Below are 16,676 nucleotides of genomic sequence, written 5' to 3' on the forward strand. Positions count from 1 at the left end.
TAGGCACAATTATACCAAGTGTCTCTACATTGAAGATGTATTTCGACTTCGCCTTAGTCGTAGAAGTACTCTCTCACCCTGTGTTTATTGACTACAATTCCAAGTGGCACACTTGCAGTTTTCTAAATACAACATTTCTTATATGCAGATAGTCTAAAAAAATACATACTCTTAAAAGCACTTCCAGTAATGTGTTGAATGGAACCATCACATGCACTTTTAAAGTAGACCTCAGACGTAAATCCCAATTGCGTGACTTTATCAAATATCAATCATGTATTATGGTATTTGTTCAATTTAGCGACTCCCCTGCGTTCTTTCCTTATCACATCCTAACACATTTATATTATTTTCTGATTTGACTACTTCTTCTGACTGATGGGACATGCCTAACTCAAAGTGTAGGGTTGCTCAGTCTAATTCCTCTAATTGTACATGTCCCATTAGGAGCATAAACAGTGTTTATCAGTTCTCGTTAGAAACCATTTCTCTGAGCAGTACAACTCTGTGATTAAAAAGGGATATTTATATATGCACTTTGGAGTAGGGATTTAGAATGATAGAATCGTTGTGCTTTGAAAAAAATTCCTAAGCGCAGGGAAACCAGTCTTGGAAGGCCTGGAGGGGAATCGAAGCATGCACAGACAATTCAGTCTCATTGATTATAGACTAGCTATATTGAGCCATGACACAGGAACTGAGATCAATACTCTGTAATATCAGCAGCGTCCCCATCTACAGTAGTAGCACTGGGTTTTAACTCTGTGTCCAACCTCCTAAAGGTGCGAAATGAATTGACATTAAGTGGTTTTGTTAATAGGTTTGTATAGACTTGGGGGGGCTGTTTTGCTGTTCCAGACAGGATAATTGGTTAACATTGGTTTAAGTTGGATGACAATGATAATAGCTTTGTTGTGGTCATCTATAAGGCTGGTTTAATCACTGGAATAACAAAACAGTTTTCATTTGTCAAAATATTCTTCTCCCAGGCTTTTAAAGAGGAGAAAGACTAAATATATATTCTGTGACAAAATGATCCACCAGTTTTCAAACTTAATCAATCCCCACTTTCCCCACACACTGGCCTTTCCATTTCTGTGCAGTTGCTATGGAAACCCTGTAATTTCTTTTTTTCTCCCTCCCAGACCGTCTAGAAGCCTAATGAACGATTGGAAGTCGTATTTTCTCTCTGAGACAATTAAGATGCTATCTATTTTTACTCTTTATTCTGAAAATAATAGTATTTTTTTCTAAGCTGTCACTGACTGGCTATTTCAATAAGACTACATCCTTTTAGACCAATAATGAACAGTGACGTAAAGTGTCACCTACAGTAAATGGGAGGTATTATTTGTAGACTATTAACATTATGATTCAGTTTAGAATCCTGATGTGAAACACTCAACCACAGTTGTATGCATTATTTTGCTTTGATACAATCAATCGTCTCCAATAGCACACTTTGTGTTGGATGTGGCTCAATGTTGATCTCTCGCATTCATTTCCAGCATGGTAATAAGGTCCAGTGAATTGACTAGTGGGAAAGGTAAGTCCAATATACATTAGAGCAATGTTATATTTTCTGTCTAATTAAGATGATTCACATGGTCATTTGGTGTCAGGGAGCATAACATGATTCTCTCTGGGCAGCAGTGATTTCCATGGTTTTCACATTAAACAACTTCGGAGACAATTGCACTGAGTGAAGACCGTTTAGGAGGTGCTACCACTTAGCCCCAGGTGTATGTCTAATAGAATGTTTTTGCCGTGGCAGTGAAGCCACTCTGGCATTTTCTATTCGGTGGTGTCCACACAGGTAAACGCTACCTGCTGTGATGTCTCACCAACACACCGTGAGGTCCATTATCCTACATTAGCGGAAGCCCGCTGTCACCCCAGTTCTGTGTCACACGGCGCGACCTGGATATAAAGAGCCCAGCCAGGCTTCAGCAGTCACCCTGAGTCATTGGCCAGGTAAGAAGAAAGGACAGTTGTTGTTTTTTCTCCTCTAACTTTGTCCCAAGTCACCATAGAGATGTCTGTTTTACTAGATTTTTCTTGGTTGGTCTCTAATCATTATTTATGGGTAATGATTCCCTGTTGCCATCCCACTAGAAATATTGAACTCTGTAATCTGCATCATACTTCTTCTTCTAAAATGTGATCAGCTAGTTCCATACGGTACACATCATGTGATGTTCTGACAGTCTGTTTGATGATGGGACAACACACTACCATGGTGAGGGAGAGGGCATATGTGGTGCACACTCAACTTTATTGATGTACAGTTTCTTAAACAACCTTTTTCAGAAACGGCATTAGTTTCCCCTAGGACTTCTTTCAGCAGCATTGGCAGAGTAGGGGGAGGGGGGTCTTCCTGCGGTGTGCGGTGATGAGATCTTCTGGGGAATACATCTATACATCTACATTGTGCCGCTGATGAATGCAAATAGGGGAAACACTGAGCATTCAAGAAAAGACTTTCCTTGTAGTATGTCAGGAGTGCAAGGACCAATAGCTGCTCTATACCATTGTGTTACGAGGATATCATTCATAGTGGCAATGCTGTATACAATGTTAACTGTAATACGTACTGCCCAAAGAGGGAATGCATTCAGCAGTCCTCAGAGGAATCTTAAGAAGTAGAATAGAAATCTCAGTTTTTAAAAACATATCCTCTGCCTTCATTACAATAAACATTTCATTACAATTAAATCTACAAAACGTACACCCGACTCTAAATATTTGTGATACAAACAAATTAATTGGCAAAAAGGGAATATTGAGTAGTGGGATATTGTCTGTGGGTCAGAAGTTTGTCATGTACCCCGTGTGGCATATTTAAGAATAGAACAAGAAAATGAAATGCAAAAGATGGAGTTTGAAAATAGCAATGATACGTTGAATAATGAAATAGATTAGATAACATGTATGTAATGATGATGACTTGATATAGAGTTGAAGTCGGAAGTTTACATACACCTTAACCAAGTACATTTAAACTCAGTTTTTCACAATTATTGACATTTAATCCTAATCAAAATTCACTGTCTTAGGTCAGTTAGAATCACCACTTTATTTTAAGAATGGGAAATGTCAGAATAGAGTGATTTTATTTCAGCTTTTTTTCTTTCATCACATTCCCAGTGGGTCAGAAGTTTACATACACTCAATTAGTATTTGGTAGCATTGCCTTTAAATTGTTTAACTTGGGTCAAATGTTTTGGGTAGCCTTCCACAAGCTTCCCGCAATAAGTTGGGTGAATTTTGTCCCATTCCTCCTGACAGAGCTGGTGTATCTGAGTCAGGTTTGTAGGCCTCCTTGCTCGCACACACTTTTTCAGTTCTGCCCACAAATGTTCTATAGGATGAGGTCAGGGCTTTGTGATGGCCACTCTAATACGTTGAACCTTTTGTCCTTAAGCCATTTTCCACAACTTTGGAAGTATGCTTGGGGTCATTGTCCATTTGGAAGACCCATTTGTGACCAAGCTTTAACTTCCTGACTGATGTCTTGAGATGTTGCTTCAATATATCCACATGATGCCATCTATTTTGTGTAGTGCACCATCCCTTCTGCAGCAAAGCACCCCCACAACATGATGCTGCCACCCCCGTGCTTCACGGTTGGGATGGTGTTCTTTGCCTTGCAAGCATCCCCCTTTTTCATCCTAACAAAATTATGGTTATTATGGCCAAACAGTTGTATTTTTGTTTCATCAGACCAGAGGACATTTCTCCAAAAAGTACGATCTTTGTCCCCATGTGCAGTTGAAAACCGTAGTCTGGCTTTTTTATGGTGGTTTTGGAGCAGTGGCTTCTTCCTTGCTGAGCGACCTTTCAGGTTGTAGGACTTGTTTTACTGTGGATGTAGATACTTTTGTACCTGTTTCCTCCAGCATCTTCACAAGGTCCTTTGCTGTTGTTCTGAAATTAATTTGCACTTTTCGCACCAAAGAACGTTCATCTCTAGGAGACAGAATGCATCTCCTTCCTGAGTGGTATGACGGCTGCGTGGTCCCATGGTGTTTATACTTGCGTACTATTGTTTGTACAGATGAACGTGGTACCTTCAGGCATTTGGAAATTTCTCCCAAGGATGAACCAGACTTGTGGAGCTCTATAATTTGTTTTCTGAGGTCTTGGCTGATTTCTTTTGATTTTCCCAAGATGTCAAGCAAAGAGGCACTGAGTTTGATGGTAGGCCTTGAAATACATCCACAGGTACACCTCAAATTGACTCAAATGATGTCAATTAGCCTATCAGAAGCTTCTAAATCATTTTCTGGAATTTTCCAAGCTGTTTAAAGGTACAGTCAACTTAGTGTATGTGAACTTCTGACCCACTGGGATTGTGATACAGTGATTTATAAGGGGAAATAATCTGTTTGTAAACAATTGTAGGAAAAATTACTTGTGTCATGCACAAAGTAGATGTCCTACCCGACTTGCCAAAACTATAATTTGTTAACAAAACATTTGTGGAGTGGTTGAAAAACGAGTTTTAATGACTCCAACCTAAGTCTATGTAAACTTCCGACTTCAACTGTACGTTGAATGGGAGTGGAAAATACAAACCACCTTTAGGCAAAATTTTACTGAGTTTTAAATAAGTGCATTCATTTCTGACAGACAGCTGAGTGAAAAGAGAGATTGCTTTGTGAAAGATAGGGAAGCCTACCATTTATCTCCAAATCCATGATATCTAAGGCTTTGGGTAGTTTATAAAAATGCAGTTTCTAACTGTCAATCTGGATTTAATCTCTTCACACATGTAGGCCTTATAGATGTGTGTTTGGTTTTACTATACTTGAGGGGACCAGAACTCCTCACAAGGATAGTAAAACAAGGAAAATTCAATCAAGTGGGGACATTTTGCCAGTCCCAATAAGGAAAAATACTTTTTTAGTCTTAGGGTTAGGGTTAAGGTCAGAGTTTGGTTTAGGTTTAGGGGTTAGAGAAAATAGGATTTTGAATGAGAATCAATTGTTTGGTCCCCACAAGGATAGTAAAACGTGTGTGTGTGTGTATACATTGTGCTCGTATAGAACTGCTGCTTGTAGAAACAGTGAGGAACTGCAGTACAATAGTATAAAACTGCTCTAAATCAACCTTCATATGAAAACCACACAAAAGTCTAACCCTAAAGCCCAGACTACTGCACATACAAATGCATGGAATGTTGCTCCATTGCAAGGTTGCACAAATGCAAAGGCAGTATTGTCTCATAAAATGTGGTCCACCTTTTTACATCATTGCTCTGTGCCTTGAGTAAAAACCCAGTAGAATCTCCAGGATGCATTAACACATAGGAATATATCTGTGCCTCACCACTTGTTCATCTAAAACATGTGCATTAGTCTTCGATTTTGCTTGAACACCTATCAATTATCCCTGAAAGAACACCACCGCCCCCAGCATCACTGTGCCTCTCCTCCATGTACAGTCCCACAACATAAAGTAGTCTCACTGCTGTCCAATCATTTCTCATTCAGTCAAATTAGAGTGAGAGAGAGATGAGGGTTCCATAGGTAAAACCTGCCGGGCAGAGCGACTACCCTGACTGCATGCCAATGTCCTCATGCCTGATGACCTTGTATGTTATCCAGTAGAAGATGTTGAAGAGGAGGAAGGCCATAGGGAAGGCTGCTCGGGACACAGTGTCAATCCTCTTGGCCCTGTCCACAAACCTTTTTCTTATCACCTCTTTCTCTTTAGCGGTTGGTGGTGCTGGGCTGGGGTTTGAGACAGCGTTTTTAACAGCCGACCCATCCTTCAGACACTGAGTCATGCCGTAACCAGAGAAATTGAAGCGGCCATCCCTCATGTCATCGTCCTGGTGAAACAAAACAAAGGCAGAACCATGGTGAGTTTGCTTCTGTTCAATGGAGAGAAAGAGTTTCAGACACACTCCCATGTGCACACACACTATGACATTGTGGTGTATGGCCAGTAGCCATGTTCTTACGTCCTTTTCTAGGCCCGTGACTCAGGTGTTGTACCCTTTACCTGAGGATGCCTCCAGGCGACATCTACAGCTGCTTCATTAACACTGGGGACACAGCTGAATGTCTCCCAGATACACCCTCCCTCCCTCTGCTGCAGCAGCAACAACAAGCTAACACACTTAGATAACCTTAGATAACCTGACACACTTCAGTCAGCAAGTCTCTGACTGCCCTAAATGTTCATTCAGCCCAGTTTCACCATGTCACACTTCCTTTTGAAAGACACCATTCATATGGGGTGGCAGGGTAGCCTAGTGGTTAGAGCGTTGGACTAGTAACCGGAAGGTTGCAAGTTCAAATCCCCGAGCTAACAAGGTACAAATCTGTCGTTCTGCCCCTGAACAGGCAGTTAACCCGCTGTTCCTAGGCCGTCATTGAAAATAAGAATGTGTTCTTAACTGACTTGCCTGGTTAAATAAAGGTAAAATAAAAATAAAAAAAATAAATATGATCAGCCATGAGGCCCTGGGATTTGGTGTAGCAGTTACTGGCACCGCCTGCCTTTGGTGCATGTAAGCCTGTGTAAGCGAGGGATTGATCGAATCCTGGTCCCATATTGCATTTTCAACACACATTTTCTCAGTCTTGCCTGTCTCTCCCCATCTCTTCAATAGCAATTAAAAAATACTGGAGTGGAACTCCCAATCTTTAAAAATGGTTAATGAGTCTGGGCTTTGCAGTGACTGTTCTAACGGCAATCCCACTGGGCACAGACGTCAATTGAATGTCTATTCCACGTTGGTTCAACGTAATTTCATTGAAATGGAGTAGAAACAACGTTGATTTAAGCAGCATGTGTCCAGTGGGATGCTCCTCAAGACTAAACTGTTTACCTTGTGAGTCCGCCTCTGTCTTCGCCTCAAGCGAAGTAAATCCTTCTGTTGCCTGGAAACAAAGTTAACCCCAGCATATTCCAGTAGGGCAGCGAATACAAACAGGAGACACACGGCCATCCAGATATCAATGGCCTTCACATAGGACACCTGTGACAAGAAACAAACAAACAATAGTTTACTGGAACTGCATAATCCTTGTATGTCCTGGCGTCATGATGCATCGGTCAATTAACATTTCAATGGGATTATTATCTTCCCTCATTGTGCTTTGTTATGTTAATCAGAGTTGATGTAAATTCTAAATCACCATAATTAGAGGGGTGGTATTTGCTAACAAGTGCTTTAAACTTTCAAAGCTGAAATTGATATGAGTGATTTCAGCGATAGCACTAGAAGGAAATAATTGCTGCTTCAATTACCAAGGTAACATAAAGGAAACAGTAGCAGTTAGGCTGAAGCCTTCATCTCCCAGCCGGATGTGAGATGGAGGCTAGAATCTGAAGGATGACCTCTTATTCATCCTACAATGACCTCGTCTGTCTCTCAAAATGACAGGTCATTTGCATGGAGAGAAAACAACTCAACGTTGTTGAGTGCTCTTTAGGCATATTGAGCTTTTGTTGCTGTGAGTTGGGCCTCTCAAAGTCCTATCTTAATATTTATCAGCGTTTCTTTCATGCGGGCTTCTGACGTGGCCGAGCCCTCCGTGGTCGAGCCCTCCGTGGTCATGTGTGGTCCAATGTGTAGGGAAATTATTGATCTTCAAGAGATGACTCACACTGGAGGCCTCTTGCTAGCGTAAGTGTGAATAGCAATTTAGTGTTTGACAGTGTACTGTCGCTGTGTATACACTACTGTTTAATTTAGTCATGTTATATTACCACCTAAATCACTATTCTAACAAGTTAAATACATTTCTTCAATATATTGTGTTTAAAGTTCTTCTCTGTTTTGCAACTTATTGATTTAAAAAATTAAAGACTTCACAAATGCATTGATATTCGCTTGATATAAATCTATTGATTGCTTATCTATTGCCCTAGGCCACTTGAATCAGAACCCAATACTCAAAATTCAGGGAAGCATGGAGACTTCAACCTTAGGCATATTTACATTTCATGAGCAGTATCTGATTATGTACGACTTCGAAAATGAGTAGGAAATGAAATATTGATTGATCTGAACATGGCCCAGTATCCCTCTCTCCTCCATCAGATTGTCCACTCACCCTGCTTGGGTTAACAATATTACCTTAGGAAGGGAGGCTCTGGAGCCGGAGCTCTGGGTTGTCATGGTGAGCACAGTGGTGATGCCCAGCGCTACCCTGGCGGGCGCGGCGTCCATGTTGATCCAGAAGGAGACCCAGGAGAGGATGACAATGAGGAGGCTGGGGATGTACATCTGGATCAGGTAGTAACCCATCTGTCTCTCCAAGTGGAACTTCACCTCAATGCAGGTGAATTTACCTGGAGAACAAAACACACTGACACCTCAGATCAGGGATGATGTGGTGAGAGGTGTGGTGTGTGCGGAGAATGTCTGTGAATGTGTGTGTGTGTGTACAGTGTGTGTGTGTGTGGTTCTCTGACCGGTGTTGTAGCTTTTGGTACAGTATCCCAGCTCCTTCTCATCTCTCATGATAAACTGGGGGAGGGTCAGCCCTGTGGCCACCTGCACCGGATTTTTGTCCTTGCTCTCCCACTCAAAGATCAAGTCATTCATGGTGTAGCCAACTGAGGAATGAATGAATACAGCAAAGATGTTTGAGAGGTTATAGCATTTTTACAAACCATGTTGCATGTGCTTTACCATATGGGATGTAAGGAGCAGTCACTTACAGCTCTCCAGTTGCATGGTACAGATCTGCATGTCCATGGGAAAGTTCTTCAGATCCATCGGACAAGATAGAATGAGAGTCAACCTTTGAAGAAGAGACATGTAAAGGTAAGGAGTCAACTGTGCAGGCATTCTTTGTGAATGTACAAATAAATTATATAAATTATGTAGATACTGGCTTATTACATTATCGTGTTCTATACCTCACTCAATAGATGCATGTAATGTAAAATCTTATCTGGAACCTAATTTTTACTGTTTCAAGATTTAAATACAAGCTCCCTTCAATGTATGTCTACTGTGTACAGTATGTGATAAACATATACTCCTCTCCTGCAGTCAATGCTCTTTCTCCTTCCCCTCTGAGAGCCTCCTCCTCCCACACAGCATGTGGGATTCCCTTCAGCAGGTTCTTATCACACTTTCATTACTGGACAGTTATTGCGTCTGAGATGTATTGTCGTCTGCAGTCTGCTCTCTCTCTCATCTCTTCTCTCATGAATGGAGCGAGTGGCTAACCACCTTTCATCTGTTCTCTCAGAACCCCCTGCCTCCCTCCACACCTGGGCTCCCCCGCCTGAATCAGCTCTCCAAATGGACAAAATTGAGCTGCAGTATTCCGTTCCCTTGAGGTTTAAATCTGAGGCGGAGTTGTGTGACTGAAGTGATATTGAAATGAAATGAAATTTAATGTAATGTAAGTGTAGTAGTGATTTTTGTAGGAGGAGGCTATTGTATGAAGGTTACCCATGTCTCATCTACTACGAGTGGGCTGCATCTACTGCAAAGTGATTCCATCTTACTGATCCCATGCAATGCTAGGGATGAAGCAAATGCCCAGTGGAAATTAATAGCCTACATGAGCGGCTTTTTTTTCCCCATACTCCGTCCCTGAACGTATTCTAAACATCTTTGGAGAAAAATTCCCTGTAGCCTTTGGCTACTCAAGTAGTTTGTGTTTCTATGGAGACTTTTAGTGGAGACCATATTGCAGCCAATTCCTCCAGGTAAAGGAATGCTTTATTAAGATGAATCCCATGAAACCAGAGAGGTAGTCTTTGATGTTTCTTACAAAAGTAATTACATGTGTGTTAAGGGCTTGGAAGTAGACTAACGTTGAAGGGAATCTCCGACTGTCTGCTGAAATTTCACTGGATTTGAATATTTTCTTTGTTTGGATGTTTCCAACAGGAAATGTTCTGTGTGACCTTGTTCTACATCTCTCCAGCCTATTTCACTTATTTCCCCAATCAATAGAGTTGAGTCCACCATTCAATGCATGCTCCACATCTGACCTGATACTGTACAGGACGGTACCATCTTTGAAGACCCTCAGGAGCTTGTTGTCTGTGGTGACATCATGGAAGTTGGCACCTTTCTCATTGGCGAAGAACAGGTCAGGTTTCCAGATAGAATCCAACATGGACGGATCCAGGTCCAGAGAGGAGTCTGGGTATTTGCTGTACGCCAACCGAGGGTCTCTCCACTTCTGTCGCAGGAAGATGTTCACTCTGTAATCCTTGAGTAAATAGTGAAATCAGCTTTAGAACGGCTTTATTTTGACATATTAACTACTTTTGTCTATCCCTATTAAATATACAGTACTCTACTTTTGATGACTAGAATATGTTGTGTCTGGTCACTTACTCATGACTGGTCAATGACTTGTCACTTACTCATGAAAACATTATTTTGCTGTGGACTTTTACATATTTAGAATGATAGTGTTACTAATACAAAACAACATTATCCTCTTAATATGTTGGCCAAATGCCTGCCTCAGGTTTTTGGTTCCATCATAGTGACATGCAGCATTACATTTGGCATCTAATATTGCACCAATGATACTAATATTAATATCAATGGTAATAGAATACAGACACTGTGGGACGACCACAACCTTAACTATAGAAATTGCTCAATTATTTGTTTTACATAGAATTGTAATATGATAAATAATAGCATGAATGAATGGATGCAATACATGGATTTCAATGCATATTTATAAATCACAGCGCAATACCATCATCTAAAATCCAAATTACATTTTAACAGTAGATACAAATTTGTTGAAAAGAGACATCAAAAAATTGCAGCCATCAGTCTAACTTAGTTACTTGCTCCATATGATCAGTTTCCTCTGTTATTGCTGAAGTGCCATAATAGGAGATAGATGATGTTTGGGTGACCCAGGAAGTAGACGCAGAAAGTACATTGAAGTTTGAAGATGCATTTAGTATTGACTCATGCAGGTTTTAAGAAGCTCGATTGCAGATGAACAGACTGTATCAGATGAGATGCCTTTTCTCTCCCTTTCAGAACAGACCTATTTGGTAGGCAGTAGTGTATTTGCGGTCAACAGTCTATTGGCAGTCCCAGATGTGTATGCTTATGTGTGACAAGTTATTGAACAATTGTGGGCAAATGTTTGAACCCCAGCTCAGCTGGCAAATACTGTCATTGCGATTATAACTATTGAATGGGATCTCAATGCGTATTCTAGGTTTGCTATTGTTTACCCCTTGGGCAGTTGGATGTCTTGAGATATTACACCCGATCAATCTGCTTAAATCTCACACCTACAGCTATTGGCTGCAATTAAAGTGAATTATGTGCTTGCGTTCACTGTGTAAATGATTAAAAGAGAACTAACTTAACACATGCACAAGGGAGTGTCATGGGAATAGCAATCCAATATTGCCTTGAGTATAGTGTGCTATACTTGCCCCCTGGAGCTGCCAATAGACTAAGGGGATGGGACAAAGTGAATCATCGCACATGAAGAAGTAAACATTGAAAACATCCATAAACTAAAAGGAAAATTAGCTCATGAACAGCAAAGAAATGATTTGGATTGGGTGATTTAAATCTTAAACTCCAGAGGAGAAAAATAGCCAGGCTGTAGACAACATGACCAAGCACAACACTCCAACTCACCATTGTAGTTTCTGCTATAGAACCAAAGCTGTTGATAAATATGTTGCAGGTAACATTAACTGGGGGACCTGTAGGTTGGAGGACAGATAGCACATTGACATGTTTGACAGGGAAGAGGTAAAGCAAGAAGACGTTCGGGACACTTACCATGCTGGTCTCTGTGACCGAGGCCAAAGCTGTTGATAAAAATATTGCATGTAATGTTTACAGGGGGACCTGTGAAATGAGGTGACAAGAAAAAGTCTGTTTTTTTAGCCCTTAATTATCATGCCATCTGCACGGGGTGCTTTAGCAAATAGAGGTGAGGAAGATAGTGGTGCAATATCTGTTGGACGTAACTTGAGTGTAATAAATGTATCTATCACCAAAATATGGGCTGTATGTATTTCTGTCAACATAAGAAAGGCATGTTGTTCTCCTAAGCACACCATGCAAGTCATAAAGCCACAGATAGTCGTTGACTAATCTCATCACCAAGTGTTTGTCTTCAAAAGCAGGCCTGGTACAGTAATAAGACCAGGTAAAAAAAAATGGCGGGATCATTATTCAACAAACAGTGGTATCGTTCAGAAATACTGACTTACTTCAAAACTATGGTGCCTGGTAAGTGGGGCTAATCATTGACTAAATCAATAAGGATGACAACGAATGTTTTACTGGATGGGGTTAAAGGACAGACAAAAACACATGCTGAAAGACAAACCGAGAGACACGTTGACACACACATACACACACTGGCATTAAACAGTGGCACATGCAAACAGAATAGTTAATTTAGTGTCACAAGCATTATGCTAATATCTTTGAGGACTGGTGGCAGAATACCTGGTAAATACATTAACAGTAGGAGAAAAATAGTAGGAAATAGTGAACCCTGTATCATCTTAACGCCCTTCACTGACATGGGTTCTCCAAGCAGCCTTCACTGACATGAGTTCTCCAAGCAGCCTTCACTGACATGAGTTCTCCAAGCAGCCTTCACTGACATGAGTTCTCCAAGCAGCCTTCACTGACATGGGTTCTCCAAGCAGCCTTCACTGACATGAGTTCTCCAAGCAGCCTTCACTGACATGAGTTCTCCAAGCAGCCTTCACTGACATGAGTTCTCCAAGCAGCCTTCACTGACATGAGTTCTCCAAGCAGCCTTCACCGACATGAGTTCTCCAAGCAGCCTTCACTGACATGAGTTCTCCAAACAGCCTTCACCGACATGAGTTCTCCAAGCAGCCTTCACTGACATGAGTTCTCCAAGCAGCCTTCACCGACATGAGTTCTCCAAGCAGCCTTCACTGACATGAGTTCTCCAAGCAGCCTTCACTGACATGAGTTCTCCAAGCAGCCTTCACTGACATGAGTTCCCCAAGCAGCCTCAGACAGCAAAGACCCTTTAAAGCAGTGCCAAATCTTGGTCTCTGTGTTAAGATGTGAGCACAGTGCCCTTCCCCTGTGTATTCATCAATATTCAATGTGACGTGGTGGTATTAATATTTGTCTCTGTTTGTAGTCGAGCAACTACATTTAATGTCAGTAACAACATTTTTACGGAATAACTCTGCACAACAACCTCGGCAAGGAAATGTAGGTCAGGCTCCAGCAGCACTGTGGGGAATAGTTGTGACACAGTATGGTCTGTAAGTGATAAACTAGCATCATCTATGTATATCCCTGTATACTGTACATGGATGTGCAAATGTACTGTAAGTGTGTGTGTGTGCGTGCATGCGCATGTGTTGGTGTGGTATTACACCTCATTAGACTGGAATTATCTATCTGCCAGAGACTCTGTCCTTCATCAATTTACCAGACAAGGTAAGATTATGTTTTTCACTCCAGACTTTTTTTCGCCTCTACTCCAACATTCTCCCATATCCATATACTGATTAAAATTGTTTCTGCTTTTCAGAACAGACAAGTCTTCCCCTGATCTTAAGTCAATTTCTGAGGTCTTGTCTACACTTGTTTTCCATTCTCCCAGACAGAGTGGATAGATCTGGGCCAATGTTTCTGTGTTGAGGCTGAGTCTTGCTGACCAATCTCAGACTGGGTTTCCTGTGCTATTCTCCTCACAGTGGCCTTCTCTTCAGCATTGTTCCACCACTAGTCTCCCAGCCCTCCTGTCCCAGCCTGCCTGCCTCCCTGTCTGGGGTGTGCCCCTGCCTGCCGTTGACGTTTATTGTCATGAATCTTGCACTGGAGGAAGAACTGAGCAATTTCCACTATCTGAGCCAGCTGCAAAGTCAAAATTGGCTATATTGTAAAAAATAATGAAAACAAAAATGTAAGGTTAGGCATTAGGCTTAGCAGTGTGGTTAAGGTTAGGTTTAAATGAATTGTATGCCTTTGTGGCTGTGCTAGCTAGTGACCACTCTGCAGAGCTGCCTCCAGGGCAAGATTCATGACAATAAATGCCAACCTGCTCCCTGAGCCCCACCAATGAGTTCCCTTCCCTCTCCTTACTCAGCTCCATCACAGTGACAGATGCTGTGTCTCTCCCCCTCACCACAACACAACAATAGAGGAACTCAACAGCCCACAGTCTAGCCAGAGGGAACCAATCCCTCATCTGTGGCTGTCACTGTTGCACCACCGTTGGTTTGGGGCCCACATCTATAACTTTAAGCTCATTATTGTTTTTCTAGTGTTGAATACTGATGGTAAATATAGCTGTTGCACACTATAAATGACAATTGAGGAAATAGCTCTAGTTATTGGGTGTTGTGATGGTGGGCTGAGATATAAAACTATATCTAGCCTACTGCTTGGTTCTGGTGTGAGCCCTTCATGTTCGATAGCTCAATCCCATAAGTCCTACAGGGATGAGGATGTCACTGTTTACAAGTGTGATTGATAGGCATTCTTCTTTAAATATTTAAGGGGTGGGTTTCATCAATAGACAAATACATAATTAATGTTCATAATGGGCCTTATTTACAATGGATGGGTTTTTAAGTTGAGAATGTATACATTGTTCAAAATATGCCCTATTGACTGTTGAGGGTGTGTTCTGTTGAGAATGTTTACACCTACATCATTATATGTAAGGGATGTCAATACTAGAAAATTAAATATAGCCATATAGGTGGAAACACTGATAATTCCAGATGCATTTTATGCAAATGTTTTGTAATCCACACTAAACAAGTCATAGGAAAGCCAAATAAAAACCAACCTTTGAAGTTCGGTCTTATTCGTGCATCATAACCCGATGTTCTACCCATCAATGAGTCCAGAAAGTCTGAAGGAGACAAGTTAGTAGTAGATCCTGATCTGGACTCATGCTCCTTGGCATCCACCACCCTGTGAGAAACAAATGAAAAACACCTACTTAGTCCAAAGTGTGGTGAAAACATTTATATTTAAACACAACCAAAGATGATCCTGGCCTGAATAGGTATTGAGAGAAACACAAATGTGATTCAAATTCTATGATTATGGAGAATTACAATAGTGTGGAACACATTGGCAGACAAGGTGTGCAATAAGCCACTTGTCACTGTAATGGAGAATTGGCATCGTGACTCTCCTCATTATATACCTATTGGCTATGCACATTCTGAAATAAGTCACTCCGGCATAGGCTACTATAATTTCACAACGTTTTGACAACGCCCACAGAGTTAGAGGCAGTGATTAGCTTGGCTACACATCCTAAGCTATATTTTCAGTCCAATGACTGAACATTAAAGCTGTATGATTTCTACCTTCCATTAGTAACATTGGAACTTTGAGGTCCATGAGGAAATAATGTGTTCATTTTAGGTAGGTTCATATTACATTTCCTAAACTTTGTTTTAATGGCAACGCACATTGCCTTTTCAAACGATTAACATTACAGTTGAATAGACTACATATACATACATCCAAGAAAGTATCTAATTCGATTTGGAATAGTTTTATTTGTTTATGTTAAATAGCCAATAACGTAGCCATTCACCTACCTGCTGTTGTTGGTCTCCATTAAACATGCAAATAAAGCAGTCAAGACTTTGATAAAGGGGCGATTCATTCCTCTTGATTTTTTATTTCTTCACTTCTTTATTTCTTCCATATGTGAATGCTGATCAAACACACAATCCAAGCAGCAGTATCGCTTTATTTCTGACCAAAGCGCAGTTGGGTGTTCTCGTGGCACACAGAGAATACGCAGGTGGCATTCCAGTCCGTAGGATCATAGTTTAGTTTGATGAAACACTGGTTCCCAGAATCATAAATTCTGAGTCATTGCCGCCAAAAAAGAACCTGTAAAAAAAAACGTCGTGAGGTGACACAATTCGCAGAGTCGTCAATGAGGCGTTCTCACTTTCATTCAAAAACTCACTGAAAACAGATGTATGTTCTCAAAAACATATAGCGGTGTTGAAGCATAATCTTTCCTTGCGTTGAAGACTGTCCACTGCTGGAATGGAGACAAGTGGACGCCTCTTCAGATTCAGCACTTGGATAGCTCCCGTTACCTTTGCGCGCAAGCGCACCATTAAGAACTGGAGGGCGCGAGTTGATTTTCAATATGTCATATAAATGAGGAATACAACATTTACATTTTTTTATTCAAATTAGCGTTGTTAATGATCCAAATTCCTGTGTTTCGAGTAAAATTCCCCTGAAAGCTGCCCATAAAAAGGTATGGATATGGAAGTGCTCAGGTCAGGAGGGACTGCACACAGATGTTGTCATCTTGTTGTCAGACAATAGTTTTCTAGAATGTTTCATCACCTGACACTGGCTGGCTGGCTGCCTGCAACCTGGTCTCAGAGCACTTCATATTATTCTGTAAGTAAATCTGAGACACTCAATTTAGTTTGATATATTACGTTTCATGTGGTATGTATTAATATGTGGATGTTCATCACCCATTTCGTATGATATCATATGAATTACAATTCGTATTATAAGGTAAGAATTTGCAAAAAGTACTATATGTTACGAATTGTAGCAAGCTGGCTAACGTTAGTAAGCAGTTGCTTATCTACAGATAGTTTGTTGATAGTATAACCATCTGTAGATCATCTATCCGGGACTATCTGAATAAAGTGTGACCCAAATGATTCATGTTTTCCAA

General features: G+C 41.0%; 1 protein-coding gene across 1 annotated transcript; it reads right to left on the minus strand.

Moving 5' to 3' along the window:
- Nucleotides 1-4,458: 4,458 nt before the first annotated feature.
- Nucleotides 4,459-16,058, minus strand: glra2 (glycine receptor, alpha 2). Its single transcript, XM_020462023.2, has 9 exons — nucleotides 15,556-16,058; nucleotides 14,787-14,914; nucleotides 11,618-11,685; nucleotides 9,976-10,199; nucleotides 8,683-8,765; nucleotides 8,434-8,577; nucleotides 8,096-8,310; nucleotides 6,842-6,991; nucleotides 4,459-5,836 (listed from the first exon to the last, which is right to left on the minus strand). Exons 1-9 carry the CDS (start codon nucleotides 15,621-15,623, stop codon nucleotides 5,555-5,557), a joined length of 1,362 nt encoding a protein of 453 aa, XP_020317612.1. The 5' UTR covers nucleotides 15,624-16,058; the 3' UTR covers nucleotides 4,459-5,554.
- Between the last annotated feature and the right edge of the window lie 618 nt (nucleotides 16,059-16,676).

This window comes from Oncorhynchus kisutch, linkage group LG26 (genome assembly GCF_002021735.2).
Source record: "Oncorhynchus kisutch isolate 150728-3 linkage group LG26, Okis_V2, whole genome shotgun sequence".
Classification (NCBI taxonomy): Eukaryota; Metazoa; Chordata; class Actinopteri; order Salmoniformes; family Salmonidae; genus Oncorhynchus; species Oncorhynchus kisutch.

Coding starts and splice junctions, on each gene's coding strand:
- glra2 (XM_020462023.2), bottom strand. CDS start 15,623: ATGAATCGCCCCTTTATCAAAGTCTTGACTGCTTTATTTGCATGTTTA. Junction 11,686..14,786: donor AATAAGACCGAACTTCAAAG/GTTGGTTTTTAT, acceptor TCCAACCTACAG/GTCCCCCAGTTAATGTTACC. Junction 5,837..6,841: donor GACAGAGGCGGACTCACAAG/GTAAACAGTTTA, acceptor TTGTTTCACCAG/GACGATGACATGAGGGATGG.